We start from the raw sequence: 20,915 nt of genomic DNA, 5'->3' as shown, positions 1-20,915 counted from the left end.
GGAGGAGGAGGAGGAGGAGGAGGACGAGATGCATATGTGGAGGCCAGAGGACAATGGACAATTTGGGGAAAGTCAGTTTCTCTTTTCACCATCTGAATCCTGGTAATGGAACTCGTGGTCAGACATGGTGGAAAGCACCCTTATCTGATGAGCCATCTTATTGGCCACACCTTACCTTTAATACAGGTGATGTAGGCCAGGCTAGCTGACCTGGAAGCCCCAGGGATATGCCTGTCTCCACCACCCCCTGTACCCGGATTTCAAGTACACACCATCACCCCTGGCTTTTTCTACTCAGGGTCTCACGCTTGCATGACAAGCACTTTACTCCTAGCCCTTCAGCCCATCTTTAACTCCGCCTTCTCTGCTCAGAAGCACTTAGGGTCCTGCCTGGGTAGCATTTCATAGACAACCACAGTTCCCTGCTCCTATATCTCCATCAAGCACACACTCTGCCTTTCCTTTCCAGCCACATTTATTCTGTTGGGTGCTTTCCCTCCAGACCTTGGGTGATATCTCCCCTGTGTCTGCCCTGGTCCCTAGGAGCTGGGAGGAAGTTAGCAGGCTGATGTGGCCAGAGAGAAGCAATTCTTGACATTTAGTGGGAAGAAACTTCCTTCTTTTTTTCCTCCCCAAAGCTTCTCCGTCCACACCGTCCACTCTCCTCTGTCCACACCATCATCTGTTCACGTCCTTCCTCCCCTTTGTGCCTTCTCCCTCCCTCCCTCCCTGTGCCAGCCACTCTGGAAGCCAGTGGCCACGTGCAATTCCACTGTGTCTTTTTTTAGATTTATTTTATTTTTAATTTTGTATGTGTGTGGGTATGTGCATATGAATGGATGTGATCCAGGGAGCTAGTAGCATCAGCACCCTCCCCCAGCCCCGGTGTTGGAGTTATCTGCCATTGGTTGGTGCTGGGAACTGAACTCAGGTCCTCTGTAGGAGCAGCATGCACTCTGAACAGCTAAGCTGTCTCTCTCTAGTCCCCATGATTGATATATATATATATATATATATATATATATATATATATATATATATTATTGTGCATGTCTTGTTTTGGGGTGGAGATGGCATGTTAATGTTACCGATCACATGTGGAGGTCAGAGGAAAATTTGTAGAGCTCAGTTTTCTTATCTCGTGTGTTCTGGGGATCAGACTCAGGTTGGTAGGCTTGGCTGCATGCACATGATATTTTAATTGTTTTCTTCTGGATTGTATGTGGAACCAGTAACAGTAAGGATGTATTCCTTTAAGAACGTGTGTAACCAGGGTAGATTTCAACACAGTGCACAGTTCCCCTTTGTCATGGGGCTTTTACTGCTGTGAAGAGACATCATGACCACAGCTACTCTTTCAAAGAAAAGCATTTCATTGGGACTGGCTTACAGCTCTGAGGTTTAGTCCATTATTGTCATAGCAGAAAGCATGGTAGCACACAGGCAGACATAGTGCTGGGTAGATAGCTGAGAGTTCTACACCCCGACTGGCAAGCAAGGAAGAGACAGCCACTGGACCTGGCTCGAGCTTCTAAAACCTCAAAGCCCGCCCTCAGTGACACAACTCCTCCGATAAGGCCACTCCCTGTGAGCCTATAGGGACCATCTTCATTCAAACCACCATACCCTTCTATTTTAGAATATTACTTTTAAGACAGGGTCTCACTACATAGCTCAGGCAGGCCTAGAACTCGTCATCTTCCTGTCTCTGCCCCCAAAGGCTGAGATGACTGGCACAACCTGCCACACCAAACTTCCTTTTTGCCTTGGGAAGGTGCTGGCTGTGTACTCCCTGGGTGCTGTCTCTGATTGTTGCTTTCTTCACTTGTTCCCAATCTCCCTGATTCCCCTGTCTTTCTTTGTACACGATTCAGACGGGGTTGAAGAAGTTCCTGGAATATGTGCAGCTCGGGACGTCTGACAAGGTGGCGAGGCTGCTGGACAAGGGGCTGGACCCCAATTACCATGACTCAGATTCAGGAGGTAGGAAGAGGCGTGGGCTGTGAAGGACTGGGCTGAGGAGCAGCGTTGGGTAGAGAGGCCAGGGACACACCCCAGCTAGGAGACCAGGGGTGGAGTCTAAGGGCTGGCGGCCCGAAGTTCTGCCTCTGAGGATCTGCTCTTGCCCTTCAGAGACACCTTTGACCCTGGCGGCCCAGACGGAAGGCTCAGTAGAGGTGATTCGAACGCTGTGCCTGGGTGGGGCTCACATAGACTTCAGAGCCCGGGATGGCATGACAGCGCTGCACAAGGCTGCCTGTGCTCGGCACTGCCTGGCACTCACGGTGAGACTGCTGGAGTCCCCAGGTGGGGACCCTTCCTCCTTTCCCATTTGTGTTCACAAGATCCCTTGTCAGCCAGGTCTGAGGTACATGCCTGCAATCCTAGCGCTCAGGGATCCAAGGGTGGCCTAGGTTACATGAGACCCTGTTTCACTACCCTCCAGCCCAAATGGTACCTCTGCGTCCCCACTACACCATCGGATTCTGTACACTGACAGATACACAGTTCCCTCTGTCTGTCTGTCAGGTGCCCCAGCTTAGTGAAGCTGGTTGTGACTCAGCCTCTTCCCTGGGCACTCAGAATGGCCCCCTTCCCTCTGTCCGGCCAGTGTGCACCCTACCTCTGCCTCTCCAAATACCTACCTTTAAAGGTTTAGAACATAGAGAGTGAGTTCCTGCTACTCAGGGAGACCATCTCCACGCACATCCTGGGTTTGTTCCTGTGTTCATCCTAGCCTAGCCCTTCATCTCCCAACACACATCCTCTCACAGATCCTTCTTCTCATCCCAAAGACACAAAACAACTTCCCCCCAAACAGGTGTGGTGGCGCAAGCCTGGCATCTCAGCGCTTGGGGGGTAGAGGAAGAAGGATGCGGAGGAGTGGAAGGTCAACCTTGACTACATAGTGCGTTTCCGGCTAGCACGGGTGTCATGGGCCTCTCCCGACAGAGAAACAACATGTGGTTTTCCAAACAAATAAGCCCTATGTGCCCACAAAATGCACAGAGCGAATTTGTGTGCAGTTTTCATTTGTGGTGTGTGTGTGTGTGTGTGTGTGTGTGTGTACAATGCATATGTGTGTAACCCACGAGCAGGCACATACAAAAGTGGCACTCAGAGGACAGCCTTAGCTGTTGGTCCTCAGGAATTAGCCACCACATTTCTCCACTGGAGAACCAAGGGAGCTTTCATTGGCGCATAGGGCTCCCCAGTTAGGCTAATCTGGCTGACCAGGAATCCACCTGCCACTGCTCTCCAGTGTTGAGATTGCAGCAGTGCAATACTTTTCCCCGGATCACTGAGATCAGACTCAGATCTTCATGTTTGCATGGGCCCTCCAACCCCGTAACCCTGCCCTTGTGTGCAGCCTCATTTTAAATACTCTCTCTTCTGCCTCTGCCAGGGCACCTGGTCTCTCTTTTGGCACTGGCTACTCCTAAAGATTGAGACACACGCATGTGCACAGGTGCCCCAGTTCAGAGACCCATCCCTCTTAGCTCGCCCTTTCCCAAAGAGCCCCTTGGTGTAGCCAAACATTGGCATGAAGAATTGGTGTTTATAGCCAGAACTAATGGATACTCATGTACCTCTGTGTGTTTCCAGATCTTTGCTATCAAGTCCCCTAACCGCTGGCCACACCAGGGTGTTTAGATTTAACATAATTAAAATGGAATAAAATTAAAATCACACTTCCATGGACTCGCTAGCCCCAGTCAGGTACTCATCGCCCCCCTGTGGCCACCATGTTGAATGGCACCACATGTCACTGTAGCGTCCTACCACACAAGGGCTTCTGTGGAGCAGTCTCCACAGGGGCAGCTCTCAACACTGGATCTTAAATTTCGCTTTTTTCACCCTTTCTCTCTTTCCCCTAGAACCCCCACCCTCAAGGAGGCTGTCTCAAACTTGAGTTTACCCCAGCCTTGCCTTTCCCAGGCTTCCTTTTGTGGGTGTCTGTGTAGTGCTCCCACACTTGGTCAGGGGCGTTCTTAAACTTAGACCCCATTCTTACCTGTATTAAAAGGCCCCAGGCTGTGGCCACCCTCCAGTGGCTCACCAACCGTCACCCTCTAGAGAAAGGGTCCTCTGAGGGCATCTGCCTCGTCTTCTCATTGTCTCTAAGACTGTCAGAGGGGCTGGAGAGGTGGCTCTGTCAGTGGAGGGCTATGCGAGCGTGAGGACCTCAGTTACAAGTTCTAGCACACAAACAGAAAAGCAGAGTGTGGCGCCACGTGCCTGTAATCTCAGTGCTGGGGAGGCAGAGACAGGATATCTGGGCCTTGCTGATCAGCTTTTCTATGAGAATTGGTAAGCTTAAGGTTCAGTGAGAGACTCTGTCTCAAAGAATAAAGTGGAGAACAATTGAGGAAGATATTTAGATATTTAACATCGACCCCTGGCCTCCTCTACACACACACACACACACACACACAAGCATCAGAGCAGAAATGACACAGGTGTGAGCCTGTATGGCCCATTTAAGGCTCACCTCCCTACCAGCATCTTAGAACTAGAGCTGCCATCTGTCCTTTCTTCCTGAGTTGTCTGTCCCTCCTTAGGCACTTCTGGACCTTGGGGGCTCCCCCAACTACAAGGACCGCCGAGGGCTGACCCCCCTGTTCCACACAGCTATGGTGGGGGGTGACCCCCGCTGCTGCGAGCTACTTCTGTACAACAGGGCCCAGCTGGGCATTGCGGATGAGAACGGCTGGCAGGAAATCCACCAGGTATCCAGATTCAGTCCCGAGCACTGGGGAGAGCTTGGATACCTGGGCTTTGCAGCATCCAAGGGCTGGGATGCAAAAGAGATGGCAGAGTTCCTTACAGAGAGGAGAGTGAAATAATCAGAGTCCTCACAGAAGAAAAGGTAAAAGGACTCGGAGAATAGATACATGGAGAGGCTGGGTGCTTGATTCACTTGAAGGGCCAGCCTGGGTATTTATGCATTGGAGTAACTGGATGCTTAGAGACAGAAAGTTAATGGCCTGGGTCCCAGAACAGGAATAAGGGCAAAAAATAGAAGGGGATGTGGATACAGTCTTCTGACCTCAAGGGAGAGGGCCTTGGAAGGGTTCAGATGAGGTCTAATTGGGTCTCTCCACTCCCTGTCCCCCAGGCCTGCCAACGGGGCCACTCTCAGCACCTGGAACACCTGCTCTTCTATGGGGCTGAACCTGGAGCCCAGAATGCCTCAGGAAACACAGCCCTGCACATCTGTGCTCTCTACAACAAGGTCAGCCCCAGAAACATCTACCTGCCCCTTCAAAGACATGCTCCACAGTTCACTCAAACCTCCTAGCTCTGCAACCTCTGTTCATTCAGTTTCTACCCACCTGTCCATCCATCTACCCGTCCTTCCGTCCATCCACCCATCCACCCATCCATCCTGTCTATCCACTCACTTCTCCATGTACCTACCCATTCACCCATCTGCCCACTCATCCATCTATAATCCACCTCCACACCCAGCCATCTACAAACCTATCCACTCATTTGCCCACCCACCTACTCACTCATCCACCTGTAATCCAATCATCTTCTGTTGACTGAGGTTTCTGTCCTGCCCAGTTCCTGCAGTTGTTAAGTCCCAAAGAAATCACACAGAGGTCTGCATTAGTTATAAACTGATTGGCTCATTAGCTCAGGCTTCTTATTAACTAATTATTATAACTTACATTAGCCCATAATTCTTGTCTATGTTAGCCACGTGGCTTGGTACCTTTTTCGGCGAGGCAGTCACATCTTGCTTGCTCTGTGTCTGGGTAACAACTGTAGACTGAGTCCTCTTCCCAGAATTCTCCTGTTCTCATTGTTCAGCCTCTACTTCCTTCCTGGCTATTGGCCAACCAGCATTTTATTAAACAAGTACAAGAAACAAATCTTTACCATTGTCCCACAGCACACCCCCCATTCTGAGCTAATGAGCGGGACAGAAAACCTCAGTCAACAATCATCCAACTACCTGTCCACTCGTCATCTCTCTGTCTACTCATCTACCTACCTTTCATCCATCCAACCATCATCCGCCCATCTACCCATCATATTTAATGAGTTTTTCCCCTGTGTCTGGCTCCAAGCTTTATACTGAGCTGCTGGTCTAATCCTAGGTGTTCAGTAAAGTTATGGAGAACATGTTCCCCTGGGAGCCACATTTGGACTTGGCTGGAGGTGGCTCTCTGAATGAGGTCAAGACAGCAGGGGCAGATAAGGGGAAAGAGTGCTCCAGGAGGGGAGCATAAGCTGTGCAAAAGACAAAGACAAGCTGCTGAGCAAGGGGCCCCTTTGCAGGGGACAGGGGAATGAGAAGTATTGTACTTTCAGCAATTCAATTTTGTGGAGGGTCCCCTCTCCAGGAATTTGGGGGAGAGATGAGCTGTAAAACAGAGGTAAGGGTCTCACCAAATGAAATCCTGTCAGCAAGAGCTAAGGCCCCTTTGCCACCTGAGTACCAAGAGACCCCAGATGAGCCAGGCCCCTTGGAGCTCCAGCCTCGGTTCTCCAAGATCCTTGCCCTTGAAGAGCTGCTTGGGGACTTCAGGGTAGGGAGGACAACACCTGCTGGGATGCTGCTGATCTGCCCTCCCTTCCTCCAGGCAGTCTTCCAAAACAGCCCCAGCCCCTTCTGCCTCCTGAGAACTCTCAGTGCTGGGGATATGGCGGGTATCCAAGTGCCGCCTTGTGGCAGTGAGCAGAATGCTCAACGAAAAGGGAAGACTGGTGTTTCTCAAACCCAGCAATATCGTGCTGGCATTTCCTTCCCGCTCGCTACTGCTTTCTCTACTGCTCCTCATGCAGGCCTCTGGGCCAGGACCTCTGACTCGGAGGCAGATGCTTTGATGGAGAGAAAAAAAAAAGACCTGGCCCCACACAGTCAGGAAGACCCTGAACAAGCTCCTTCCACTTTCTGAGACATCGTCCTCCCTGAAAAGGGAATCATGTCAGCTGATTGAAAGGGATGAGTGATTGTGTACATGAAGTATTCATCCCTAGAATACAGCCATGATAATAATTGTTATTATTAGTATCATCACCAGTGTCAATTGCCAGGATGTGGTCAGAAGGCTGACGTTAATCTGAAAGGGAAAATTGAGTACAGAGAATTATACAGCAGCCACTATTCCCCAGAGAGGACCAGATGAGCATATTGTTTTGCTTTCTTCAGCTCCCCCATTTCCTGCCATCTTTGAAATGGGTCAGTCATAAATATCTTTCAAAGGATCAAGCAGGTGAACACTTTGCTTGCTATCAGATCAAGTAGATGCTTAGCAAATGTGAGTTCATCTTCTACTTCTCACCCCTGTCTTCTCTCTGCTTATCCTAGTCAGCCAGCCACCCATAGACACATCAATGCACCCATCTACCACATACCTACCCATTACCCACCCAGCTACACATTTATCCTCACACACCCCATCCACCCAACAACCCATTCATCTGTCCATCCACCTTCTCATCATCCATCCCCTTCACTCATCCTCATCTATTCACACAACACCAGTGCATCCACCCATCAATACACACACCCACCCATCCATCCATCCATCCACCCATCAATACACACACCCACCCACCCATCCATCCATCCACCCATCAATACACACACACACCCATCCATCCATCCATCCACCCATCAATACACACACCCACCCACCCATCCATCCATCCACCCATCAATACACACACACACCCATCCACCCATCCATCCACCCATCAATACACACACCCACCCACACACCCATCCATCCACCCATCAATACACACACCCACCCACCCATCCATCCATCCATCAATACACACACCCACCCATCCATCCATCCATGCACCCACCCATCAATACACACACCCACCCACCCATCCATCCATCCACCCATCAATACAGACACCCACCCACCCATCCATCCACCCATCAATACACACACCCACCCATCCATCCACCCATCAATACACACACCCACCCATCCATCCATCCATCCATCCATCCATCCATCCATCCATCCATGTAGCGGCGTAAATGAATGCAGACAGATTGTAAAAAATATATACAGCTTTAATGGAGAAAAAGACTTACAGTACCACGGTTCCCGCGGAGAACAGGAAGCAGAAGGGAGGGTTGGGTGCACGCTCGGCAGATTTATAGGTAAACATTAGCCCCAGGCGAACCTGCCCCCAGAGGGCAGGGCTTAACCCTACACATCCACCCATCCACCCATCCATCCATCCATCCACCCACCCATCCACCCACCCACCCACTTACCTACCTATCTAGTACTAACCCATCCATCCATCCACCCATCCATCCATCCATCCACCCATCCATCCATCCATCCATCCACCCACCCATCCACCCATCTGCCCATCTGTCTGTCCACCCGTTCACTTTTCCACCCATCTGTCTTCTGGCAAAGGTCAGGTTCCCTAGGCTGTGAGCCTCTCAAGGGTGGGGACAGAATCTGGTAGGTTCTGGTTCTGTTCCAAGCCCCCAGAACATAGTAATTCTTTTACACCCAAGCACCCATTCCTGCACCCACCTATCCATCTATTTATATATCCATCTGTCCATCCATCCACCTATCTGGGCTGGGTCTGACTGTCACTCCCACTGTCTGTTCCCTTGGCCCTGTAGTTTGCACAGACCGGTCCTAGACTGTGAGTCTGTCTCAAAATGGGGATAGGATTTCAAAGACTGCTCTGTCCCAAGACCCCAGGAACAGTATCCTTGTTCCTTCTGGGAGATGAATGAATGCACAGCTGAGCTGTGGATCTCCACCAGAAGTGTGAGCAGCTCAGGACAGGTGGCTGCTGCTTTTGACAGACTGAATGACTCAACAACTGAATGAATAATTGAGTGACTTGAGCAAATGAGTTTTGATTGACAGCTCCACATCCTCCATCTTTATTTCTTCCAAGTGTATTTCTTGAGCACCTACTGTGTGCTTGGTGCCAGTTCTGGGGATGGGAGATGAGTCAGAGATAATTCAGGCCCCCAGGAAAGGTAGAGGAAGCTCTCAGTTTGGTGAATGTTTAAACAAATAATCAGAATCCCATGAGATAAGTGTTACAAGATTCTCCAGGTGTCCAGTGGAGGGAGCTGCTCACTAAAATGTGGGTATTTAAACTTGGTCAGACATGGGATAAAGTACGGTGCTGTGAATCAGACTGTGATAACCCCATGCCCCTCAAACATGCAAAACATACATATATGACAGCATGGGAATACGTGGTTATACGTGCTTACACACAACACAACCAGAACGCAATCTGGACTTGCAGGAAGTGATGTTAGCAGACCCAGACAAACACCAGCATCTGAAGGCCAGGTTCACACCCCACCTGCTCCAGGAACTGGCTGCAAGGGTTTAGGCACAAATGTTGCCTGCTCTGATCCCATCCTGCAGAACAGCCTGTATCAAGTACAAAGTATCCACTTCAGGGTTTCCCGTACAAGGTGTGTTAAACAGAGGCACTAGAAATTCACATTCAAGGGAGCCAGAGCGGAGTGGAACCACAGGCCAGTGTGGCTTTGCCCCGGCTAAGACAAAGGCCAGATTTCCCCACTGAGTAAGTTCCTGTGGGCTGCACACTGCTATTGGAGGCTGGGGTCACAGACAGAACTTTTGTGTGACGTACCATAGAAGACAGAAATACAGAATACGGGATGTCTGGCATATGGTGTTTTGAAGGAAATGGGTTAATATTGGCTTAGAAGAATACTAATCCATGCAAGAGAGTTCTAGAGAGATAAGGAAGAAGGGATATGTGAAAAATTCCTTCCAGCACTCAGGAGGCTGAAGAAGATTGTCATGCATTTGAGGCCAGCCTGGGCTGCACAGCGAGGAGCAGGCTATTCTGAGACCCTGTCTCAAGCAGACAGCAAAGGGTAGGGCAGTGAGGGAAGGGCTCTCTGAAAAGATGGTTCAGTATAAAACCCAAATAAAATGAGAGCTACTGTGTAGGAATCGATGGATGGAGAATTCCAAGCGGCTCTTCAGAATGCAAAGGCCCTTGAGCAGAAGGGTGCCTGCTATGGGGAGAAGTGGCCAGTGGGGTTGAGAAAGGGACTGTGATGATCACTGAGGTCGGGGCGGGAGAGCTAAGTGGGTTGTTTGGGTGAGGCTTTGGGGTCATTTCAGAGACCTAGTTTAGCACAGAGTGAGAGAGAGCTAAGTGACTGACGGGGCTCTGTATGTCCCCGCTGTCTCCCCCCTGACCTCTACCCTTGACTCTGTGTGCTATTCCTTCTGAGGCTCATAGAGAGTGTCAGTAAGACAGACTTGGGAGACTGAGGTGATGGATCAAAGCTTAAAGGCACTTGCATGCAAGCAAGAAGGCCTAAGCTCAAATCCCAAGAACCCATGTAAAACAGGCATGATAGCGTGACTGTGTAATCCCGCTGCTCCTACAGGGAGATGGGAAGTAGACACAGGGACATCCCCCAAAACTCATGGACCTGCTAGCCCGACATAGGCAGCATCAAGCGAGGGACCTTGTCTCCAGCAAGGTGGAAAGCAGTGTTGTCTTCTGACCCCCACATGGGCATAGTCACCCACAGGAACACATATACACATTGTTCCCACACACAGACACATGCACAAATGCAGACCTGGAGTGGAATCTGAGGCCAATCAGTGACCTTGAATGTGCAGAGAGCTTAGCCTCCCCAGCTGGGAGACAAGCGCAGTGATTTCTGTCAGGCCACTCAGTTCTGAAGTTCAGCTCCTGACACACAAGACAAGGAGCCCCTCACAGAGCCGAGGGCTGCTTCTGGCTTAGCCACATCTGAAGCCCAACCACCTTAGCAGGAGGCAGCTGCTGGAATCTGGTGGGAGAAACCAGAGAGCTACTATCACTTCACTAGGATGCAGCATAAAACAACTAGAGATGGATTTCTCCCAAGCTAAGTTCAAGAAACTGCCCATTTATTTATACATCTTGTGATGGAGATGGAGCCCAGGACTTTGCACATGGTAGGCAGACGTCCTACCTGAATCACACCCCAGCCCCTCACTGGGGGATTCCAGGCAGGGACTCTACCACTGGTCTGCATCACAAGTTCACTTTTTACTTTTTATCTCAAGACAGCGTTTTGCTAAGTTGCCTGAGCTGGTCTTGATCTTATAATCCTTCTGCCCTAGCCTCCCACATGAACTAGGATGAGAGATGTGAGTCCCCAGGCCTAGCTTACCAGCGTACTTTAGACACATAGTCCAGCTCTCCCTGGGACCGCCACAGTGCCGAGAGGCTGCTCTCCTGGCTAACGCTAGTTTAGGTCTGTGTGTTACTCATGCTAACTAACTTACTGTTCCTTTCCTTCCCTCCTGGACCACCGCTGTCCTTTTCAGGAGACCTGTGCCAGGATCCTCCTCTATCGTGGAGCAAACAAGGATGTGAAAAATAATAACGGACAGACACCCTTCCAGGTCTGGGCTTCGGAACTGAGGCAGGGGACACAGAGGACAAGGGGACAAGAGGAGTGGCAGTGAGGAAAGCATGGTCTGGGAGAAGGGACAGGGTCAGCTCAGTGGAGTAGCTTAGATGTTTCCTGTCCCTCCTCTCTGCTGAGCAGCGACCTCCCTGTCCCCTCCTACAGGTGGCTGTGATTGCTGGGAATTTTGAGTTGGGGGAACTGATCCGTAACCATCGGGAACAGGATGTGGGTGAGTGAAAAAGAGCTGGGATGAAGGAGGAGCTGAGGGTTCATGTTGGGGTCACAGACTTGGTGGGCCGATTGAAGGGTGTCAGGTGGGAAACAGACTCCGCAAAGTTTCAAAATTGCCTGAGGAGGGGAGAGGAAATGACTCAGCTCCGCCCCCCCCCCCCATTTCTAGTCTCCCACCCCTCTTGCCCTCGCGGTCCCTCCCTGCTTCTGTTTCCCCATCCCACCTGCCTGGCCCTGACCGCCACTCCTCACTTTCAGTGCCCTTCCAGGAGTCCCCCAAGTATGCAGCCCGCCGTCGGGGACCCCCGGGTGCAGGGCTGACTGTACCCCCAGCACTGCTGAGAGCTAACAGCGACACAAGCATGGCGCTGCCTGATTGGATGGTGTTTTCGGCCCCAGGGGCCTCATCATCTGGGACCCCTGGCCCTACCTCAGGACCCCAGGGCCAGTCACAGCCCTCAGCCCCCAGCACTAAGCTCAGTAGTGGGACCCTCCGAAGCGCCAGCAGCCCCCGAGGTGCCCGGGCACGCTCCCCATCCCGAGGGAGACATCCTGAAGATACCAAGAGACAGCCTCGAGGCCGGCCCAGGTAGGCGGGACTCAGGTCCACAGCCGCCGGCCCAGCCCTTTCTAGCACCCACACAGTCAGTCAGCCCAGCTGCTCACCTCCTGATCCAAGGGTGGCGGTCCCCTACACACCTGTATCTCTCATTGTCTCATGGGTAAAATGACCATGTTAGGGATGCCTGGCCTCACTGCTGGCATGGGCTGAGCGGGACACTAGAAGAAATAGCTTACAGCCTATGAGCACAGACAGATGGCAGCGGGCAAGAGGAGAGAGGAAAGAGCAGGAAGAGGGGGTTGGGGTAGGGAGGGGCTTTGGGAATAATGTCCAAGGCTGTTCAGGAGTTCAGGGAGAGGAAGCTGAGAGCCAGGGGAGCAGGAGAGGGGACCGTTCTTTGGTAAGAAGGCCAGGGAGAGAGGGAGGCCCACGAGGTGTGCCCCTGAAGAAGGCTAGGGGCAGTTGGCCGCGGCCTTGGACCCGCCCCAGGAGGAAGCTAGGAGTCTCTGAAGGAAAGCTCAAGAGCTGGAGGATGTACCGGCACAGGTTCAGGAAGCTGAATCAGGTTGCCTGTGCAGACCGTGGGAGGGGTGGAACTAGGAGTCTGAAGACAGGAGATGGGGTTCAGCTGGTCTCCCAAGGATACCAGAACCTGGAAAAGCGGTACCTGTCCCTGCCCTGACTGTCCCCAGAAATGCCCTCTACTCTCCCTGCCTCTCACCACTTCTGTGTTTGCAGCTCCAGCGGGACACCCCGAGAAGGGCCGGCTGGGGGAACTGGGGGCTCTGGGGGCCCCGGGGGCTCCCTGGGCAGCAGAGGCAGACGTAGGAAGCTCTATTCAGCGGTACCCGGACGCTCCTTCATGGCGGTGAAGTCATACCAGGCTCAAGGAGAAGGGGAGATCTCTCTGAGTAAAGGCGAAAAGATCAAAGGTGACAGGGCGTGGCTGGGTGGGTACAGGGTGAAGGGACTCTCTCGCTGGGGACCTGAGAGAGCCCTGAGAGGTCCCTCTGGCTTGGAGGAGAGGGAGGCACTGTATGGGACAGTGTCGGGAGGAAGAGACTAACTGAGCTTTGGAAGAACATTGATTGACATGTGGTGGGCCTCATGGGAACTTCTTGGGGTTTTTTCTTCTTTTTGTGTGTATGTATATTTATGGTGTGTGGTCTTGCATGTGTGCAAGAGTGTTTGCATGTGTGTTCATGTGCACATGTGTAGTGTGTATGTGGAGGCCCAAGGCTGACACTGGGTGCCTTCCTCAATCCCCTCTCCACATTGTTTTCTTGGGACAGAGTCTCTCACTAAACTCAGACAGGCTGGCTACCCAGCAAGCTCCAAGAATCCACTATCTCTGCTTCCTGTTCTGGGGCTTACAGACACCCACAACTGTTCCTGGCATTTTATTTGGGTGCTGGGGATCCAAACTCAGGTCCTTGTGCTTACACAGCAGGCAGTTTACCAACGGGACCATTTTCTAGGCTCCTGGAACTTTTCTTCATGAGGCAGGGTCTCATGTTTCTCAAGATCACCTCAAACTCACTTCGTAGCTCAGGTGCACCTTGAGCTTCTGGTTATCCTGCCTCCACCTTCTGAGTGCTGGGATTACAAGTGACCGTGCCTGGCCATCTCTCAGAAGGGCAATGACTGTGGCCCACAGGATGCGGTCTTCACAGCATGGGCAGTGTGCCTTCCTGGATAAATGGGCACCTGGACGTAGGGAACCGTGTTGATGGGAATATGATTCATATCAAACAGAGGATAATTTTCTGCCGTATTCTTATCTACCCAGGAGCCCTCAGTGCAGCAGCTGAGCAGCAGGCTGTCTGAGCTCAAATCCTGGCCCACCACCTCTTAGAGGAAAGAGTTCTAGAAACCAACCTCTCTGAGCCCTGGTCTCACTGTCTTTAAAACAAGACTCTAGGGAGAATCATGAAAGTCACTAAGTCTCTTAGGCCAGTCTTTGGATGCTGTAAATGCCACATAAAAGGCATCTTTCCTTCTCATGACCACTTAGAGAAAGACCAGTGATGGCTGGGCAAGCATCCTTTCAGGGGACGTAGATATGAGGAAGATTTCGAAGCTTGTTCAGATGTTTGCACCCAGAGAGTTGGATCTTAGGCAAGGTTAGGGAGGTCTGTATGTGTGTGTGTGATATGTATCTATTATCCATCATGTATGTGTATAACATGTAACTTTTAATCTAGCCTACAATCTATTAGCTGTATCTGTATCATGTATCGTGTGTCTATCTATTTATCTATCATCTGTTTATCTATCAATCCATTTATCTAGCATGTATCCATGTATCTATCAATCTTGAGGTAGAGTATCACACTGTAGCCCAGCGTAGCCTTGAACTCATTCTGTAGCCAAGACTTGCCTTAACTATCAGCTGTCTTCTTGCCTCCACCCCAAGTGCTGGGGTGATATACATGAACCAGCATGTTTTGGTTTCTAACACTCTGTACCATTGATGTAAAATATCCTTCCATGGTCTCTTTGTGTCCTCAGCTATTAGGGTGTCTCAAGTTTCAGGGATATGTGGATGTCTTGTTCATTATTCAGTTCACTGTTTCCGTCCATCCCCTCGTTTTAAGAGGTATTTACTTTTTTATATGTGTGTGTGTAGGAATATACATGGTGCCTATGCCTGTGTGAGTATGGAGCCATTGTCTACCTATTTCATTGAGGCAGAGACTAGGTTGAAAGCCGGCAAGCCCCAGCGATCCTTCTATCTCTACCCACCTTGGAACTGGGACTGTAGGCATGCGTGGGACACCCAGTTTGTTACATGGGTTCTAGGTCCTGAACTCTGGTCCTAATGATTGCACACAAGTGCTCTTAACCACTGAGCCATCTCTCCAGCCCTACTTCCATTTGAGAGTTTGTGTAGAGGTTCTGGCAGGGCGTGCAAATACTCACATACCTTTGAGTGAAGACAGGTTCTCCTCTACGGGAAAAGGTCATTCTCTTAGACTGAGCGAGTGCACATTTCAGGAGGGATGCACGTGAGTGGTGAGGGAGGAAGGGGACACCTGGCCTGCCATCCCAGCCAGCCAGATCATCCAAATCAACCCTGGAAGCCAATCCTTCACATCCACCTCCACTATTTTATTTTAAATCTTGATTTATTTTTAGTTTATATTTATGTATGATTCGTCTGCGTAAATGTATGTCCTGTGTGCATGCCCAGTGCTACGGAAGTGAAAAGAGGGCACCAGATCCCCAAGAACTGGAATCACCATTGGTTGTGAGTCGCTGTGTGGATGCTGAGACTAGAACCTGGGTCCTTTGCAAGAGCAGTCAGTGCTCTTAACCTCTGAGCCAACTCTCCAACCCCCACATCCCTGTGTTTTTGAGACAGGTGTCTACTATGTAGCCCTTGCCAACCTGGTACTCACTGTTGTAGACCAGGTTGTCCTTAAACTTTACAGTAATCCTCCTGTATCTGCCTCTGGAGGGCCAGGGATAAAGGCATATGCTCCCATGCCCAGCCTCTTCTGTCCCCATGACCAGTATTCCACTTGGAAGTTCCTCCACGGGCTGCTGATGTGGAAGCTTCCCTAGGGCAGGAACTCCATGGTTGTGTCCAGCTGATGTCTCAGCACCTGACATTTGATCAGCACTCGTTTGTCTTGTAAGCAAATGATTGCTCTCAAGCCCAAGCAGCCAGGCATGGCAGAACCAACCGAGAGCCCAGCTCCCTGAATGCCCTGTTGTCTGTTTGCATCTATGACCTGGGCTTCCTCTCATGTTATTGCCCCTTATCCCTGGGAGAGCTTCATGGCGATACCTAGTGTCATCTGAGCTCTGGTGGAGGCTTTTCAAGTGTGGTCCTCAGCATCTTTGAGGTGTGTGCGTGCGTGTGTGCGTGCATGTGTGTGTGCGTGCGTGCGTGTGCGTGTGGTACGTAGTTATGCATACAGTTGAGTGCTTATGTAGAAACCAGAAGTCAACCTTGGGTGGTGTTCCTCAAGACCAATCCTCCTTGCTTTTTTGAGACAGGGACTCTCACTACCCTGGCGCTTACCAAGTAGGCTAGGCTCACTGGCCAACAGTCCCCAGGGATCTGCTTGTTTCTACCGTCCCACAGTGAGATGATGGTGTGGGCTCTGGAGGACTGAACTCGGTTCTTACGCTTGTGAGGCAGGTAGTTCATCTACTAAACCGTATTCCAGGTTCTCAGTCGTGTTTAGTAGTTGGAACTGAAGTGAGGAGGCAAGCATTCCATCGTTAAGTTTAGCAACCCAGCCCTTCTTTAGGGGATTCTAGGCAGGGGCTCTATCACTGAGCAACGCCTCAGTCCTCCACTGCGGGATTCTAGGCAGCACCCTACTGCTCAGCCACTCCTAGCCCTTCTTTCACTTTTCATTCTGAGACAGGGTCTCACTAAGTCGCAGAGGTTGGCTTTGAACTCACTGTGCAATCTAGGCACATCCTGAGTTTGCCACCTTCCTGCCTCAGCCTTACAAGCAGCTAGGATAACAGCTGTGCTACCAGCCCCAGCTTGCCTTCAGACTTTTTTTAACCTAGAAAGAGTTGAGGACTGACTGAGAAGGGAAAACAGGTGAAGGACCAAGTACAGACAGAGTTGGGGGAAAATACTGAGATACAGAAAGGACAGTGTGTCTGTTGCTACTGGCAACAGTATTGAGATCCTTGGATGGGAATTCAGGCACACACTAGCCACTCAAAGCTTTATTCTTGCAACCACACAGGCTTGTGTTCCAATTCTGCCGCGACAGTAACCAGCCTTGTGACCTTGGGCAGATGGCAAGTGGCATTAGCTCTCTGAGCTTCTTTGTCACTAAAATAGGAATAGTAAAAGTGTCCCCTCTCGAGTTCTAGCCTGGAGCGAGAGCCCAGTCTCCTTGCCATCTCTCTCTGCTTCAACACCAGACAGGGAACAGGATGAGAGCAGGCTGGTCTGCCAAAGGACTAAGAGTTACCAATGCCTACCACTGTGGGTGGGGAGGGAGGGATGGCAAGAGACGTCTTCAGAGCAGCTCTCTGAGCTACAGGACTTTGGAGGGTTAAGGGTACACCCAGGTAGGCTGTGGGTGGTAACTAGAAGGTACAAGAACCAAGGGTGGACCTGCCCCTAGTCAGGGAGGACCGTGCCACAGAATCCAGTCTGTTCCCCAAGCCTACCTGATATGCCCCTCTGGTATAGAAAGCTCACATGCAAGAATGTCCCATCTTGGTTCTCCATTGTGCTCACCCCCATTTCTTGGACCCTCTGTTTTTGGTTTTGAGGCAAGGTCTCTTGTTTAAGGCTGGCTTTGAACTCTCTAGGCTCTAAGAACCCCTCCGGGTTTATAGATGTTCTGTCCCAGCTCTGTTCTGTTTGGGGTTTTGGGTGTGATATGGTAGGTGCACACTGTACAGAGGCCAGAGGAGGGCTCGGGTCTTCTGCTGAGTCGCTCTCTGCTTTATCCCTAAAGGTGGGGTCTCTCACTGCTCTTGGAGCTAGGCTAGTAGAATGCAGGCCCCAGTGGCCCTCCTGCTTCAGCAGTGTTAAAGGTCTGTGTGTGGTTTCAACATGGATCCAAGCTCTGGTCCTTCAGGTTGAAGAGTAAGCATCTCACCCACTGAGTCATCTCACCACCCCCTGCCCCTAAGTTTTTGTTTTGATTTTTGATAAGGTCTTGTGATATAGCCCAGGCAAGCCTCGAATTCACACAAATTCTGCACAAGCTATTTTTTTAAAAATTTTTTATTTTACTTTATGTCTATGATCATTTTGCCCGCATGTATGTCTGTACAACACTTGTGTGCTCCTGGAACTGGAGTTACAGACAGTTATGAGCTGCCTTGTGGGTGCTGGGAATTGAACCTGGGTCCTCTGGAAAAACAGTAGTCAGTGCTCTCAACCTCTGAGCCATCTCTCCCTCCCCATGCCTCAAATATATCTTAAGGACATCTTTGGGTGTTAGAATAACAGGACAGGGTGCACCAGCTATGTTGGGAGCAGAAAAGAAGCCTAGAAACATCAAGGAGGTGTCCAGTTGCTAGAGGATTTAGCATGCACAAAGCCCTGGGTTCGATCCCCAGCACCACATAAACTGGATTTGCTGGTACACACCTCTCATCCTAGCACTGAGGAGGCCAAGGGAAGAGAATCACTATACAGTGAGTTCGAGGCTGTTCTGAATACATGAGAACTTGTCTCAAAAATATAGTGCGGTTGTGGGGGGAGGTGGAAAGAAGAGAGGAGAAAGAAAAAGAAGGAAAGAAAGCTCAAGACATTTCCCTGTCCCCACTGTCCTATCCAGTGCTCAGCATCGGGGAAGGAGGCTTCTGGGAAGGCCAGGTCAAAGGTAGAGTTGGCTGGTTCCCTTCTGACTGCCTAGAAGAGGTGGCAAATCGCTCCCAGGAAGGAAGACAAGGTAACCAGGAATGGTCCCCCTCACGCCCTACAACTCTCCTGCCCTTCCTGCCCCTCCTGCCCCAGCTGATGGGGTGCAGGAGTCTGGGGGTAGGCTTGAGTTTGCTGTTTACAAAGTCAGGAACCATGGTATTTTGTCCCTGCAGAAAGCCGAAGTGACAAGGCAAAGAGACTCTTCAGGCATTACACAGTGGGCTCCTACGACAGCTTCGATGCCCCAAGGTAAATGTCCTCACACCCTTAGGTCCCCACTGCTCCTGGCTCCTTTACATTCCACTTTAAGGCCTCTTCCTCATCTTGGTCAACTTGAAAGTTCAGAAAAGGCAGAATTCTGTTAATGAACAGCCCAATCCCAAATCCGCCCCTGGCAGCCACTAGGACCATCTAGTTTGGGGATACCCAAAACATGGGTTGGGGTATCTTGGGGCCCTGGGTTCTTGTGTGGGGGCTAGTTAGCAGTCCTGATCTCCTTCCTGTTCCCTATCTGTGTGTAGTCCCATACTGTAGACATATGTACATCCTATGTGTTATACAGTGTGTGTGGGGTGGAACCAGCAGGACCCCATGGGTGGGGACAGAGAGAGGGGCACACTGACACCTGTCCCCTCCTTGGCTGCTGGCTGACTTGCTTCTGAAGTCTGATCGATGGGATTGACTCAGGGAGGTGAGAGGGGCGGGGTAGGGTGGGGATTGAACCAGGATGGGGTGCTTGTATTGGGGGGATGAGAATGTGTATGTGTGCATGACCCGAGCTGAGGAGTCCCCGCGTGTGGCGCTGTCTGTCTGCCAGTGTGCATGACACATCCGCGTGCATGTACAGGCAGAAGGCACTGAGTTGGATATCATTGTGAATATACCCTAACCACGGCCATGCGCTGCAGTTCTCAATGCACATGGGTGCATTGGTGTCAGTGTTGACTGGCTTTGCACATGTGCGCCTCTCTGGCTGTGGCAAGCAAGCCCTGCCAGAGCTGTCCATGTGCCTGCTCACACGTGAACAGGGGACAGATCTCTCTAGACATCCTGTGTTACTGTGTGTGTTTTTGCTGGCCCCGCTGTGTGTGTGTCTTCTCTATGACTGGTTCTTGGGTTCAGAACCTGGAATGCTGTGGGAGGGAAGGGCAGAGGAGGGGTGATTCCCCGGACACAGGGCTCTGCTCTGGGGAAGGGATGCCATAATGTACTGTCTGAAAGGTGACACCCTCCTCTGCCACCCCATCCCACCCCAACCCAGGGAAGGCTCTCCCTGTTATCATTATCCCTCCATTAAATGTGTCCAAACCTGTGTCTGTGTTCTGGCCAGTGGGAGAAGGTCTGGGTTGCGGGAGGAGAAAGGAATGATACCACGGGTGGGGGACAAAGTGGGGCTGGGTGCCAGCCACTCTGCGCCCCAGGGTCTGAGGCGAATCATCTTGTACCTGTTCACCTGGTACGTCTCTGGCTCTGGGCACCGGGTGAGTATGGAGGCTCCCTCTACCCCAAGTCGGCCTCTGAGGGGCGGTTCTCCTGGGTCTGGGTCTTGGGGTGATGTCACTTGTTCTAAAGACTGATGCGGAGGGGTCTTTTTCAACTCCAGTCTCCATCTTCCCTTTCTTACTAATATCCTGTCTTGAAGCCTTACCATCCCTGTCCCTTCTCCACGTCTCCTGGGGCTGAGATCCAAGGGCCCCTTCAGTACCGCCTTTCCTCTGCTCTTCCTGACCCAGTCTGCGGTGACCTGGCTCCTGTGCTCACACTCTGCATCTTATTGTTGGTCCCCAGCATCCCAGCCAGAGCTGGGCCATGCTTGCTTGTGTACCTACCCCGTGGGGTGTGCCACCCTCTGTCCTCCTGCCTGGGGGAGGGGCTGTGAGGTGGGGAGTCCATGGTTCTGGTGCGTGGTGGTGTGTGTGTGTCCCTCACTACTCTCTGTTTCGGTGTTCTGGGTCCCTCACCCCACCCCACCCCCTCACCCTGCCTTTTCTTACTATGTTGGGCATGACTTGTGTGTATGTCTGCGCTGAGGATGAGCTGTTTACCCTCTCTTGGGGAGGGGTCGGCCTCTCTCAACCTTGGGTGTCCCTTGCCCCGAAAGTGTGGGGCTGTCTGCCTGCTCGTCCCTGCACGCTGTGGCGAGGCGTCTTAAATGATGTGTGGCGCTGCGTCCTTCTCCCTGCGCTCCCGCTCTCTGGCTCGCTCTCTCTGCACCTGCGCGAGAGGACTCTGTAAAGGGGGAGGTATAGTGCGCGCGGGGGGGGGGCAAACCGGAAGTGACTCCCTCCCCCTCCCCGAGTCTTACCCCTCCCCCTCCTCCCGCCAAAGGGGCC

The 20,915-nt window shown here is 51.5% G+C and overlaps 1 protein-coding gene across 6 annotated transcripts in view; it reads left to right on the top strand.

Moving 5' to 3' along the window:
* Shank1 (SH3 and multiple ankyrin repeat domains 1) overlaps window positions 1-20,915 on the top strand; it is a 50,692-nt gene that overhangs the window by 5,262 nt on the left and 24,515 nt on the right. For 5 of the 6 annotated variants that reach the window (XM_013353658.2, XM_013353656.2, XM_005366881.3 and 2 more), the window contains exons 5-15: window positions 1,875-1,983; window positions 2,134-2,285; window positions 4,563-4,730; window positions 5,120-5,236; window positions 11,343-11,420; window positions 11,591-11,657; window positions 11,918-12,248; window positions 12,960-13,153; window positions 18,497-18,610; window positions 18,756-18,831; window positions 19,247-19,273. In XM_013353658.2, the coding sequence (XP_013209112.1) occupies window positions 1,875-1,983; window positions 2,134-2,285; window positions 4,563-4,730; window positions 5,120-5,236; window positions 11,343-11,420; window positions 11,591-11,657; window positions 11,918-12,248; window positions 12,960-13,153; window positions 18,497-18,610; window positions 18,756-18,831; window positions 19,247-19,273 (1,433 nt within the window). The remainder of the gene's footprint in view (window positions 1-1,874; window positions 1,984-2,133; window positions 2,286-4,562; window positions 4,731-5,119; window positions 5,237-11,342; window positions 11,421-11,590; window positions 11,658-11,917; window positions 12,249-12,959; window positions 13,154-18,496; window positions 18,611-18,755; window positions 18,832-19,246; window positions 19,274-20,915) is intronic. The other variant, XM_013353657.2, reaches the window with a different exon arrangement.

This window comes from Microtus ochrogaster, unplaced genomic scaffold, assembly GCF_000317375.1.
Source record: "Microtus ochrogaster isolate Prairie Vole_2 unplaced genomic scaffold, MicOch1.0 UNK14, whole genome shotgun sequence".
Taxonomy (NCBI): domain Eukaryota; kingdom Metazoa; phylum Chordata; class Mammalia; order Rodentia; family Cricetidae; genus Microtus; species Microtus ochrogaster.
The sequence above is the reverse complement of the archived record's forward strand: the minus strand, read 5'-3'. Positions and strand labels throughout refer to the sequence as shown.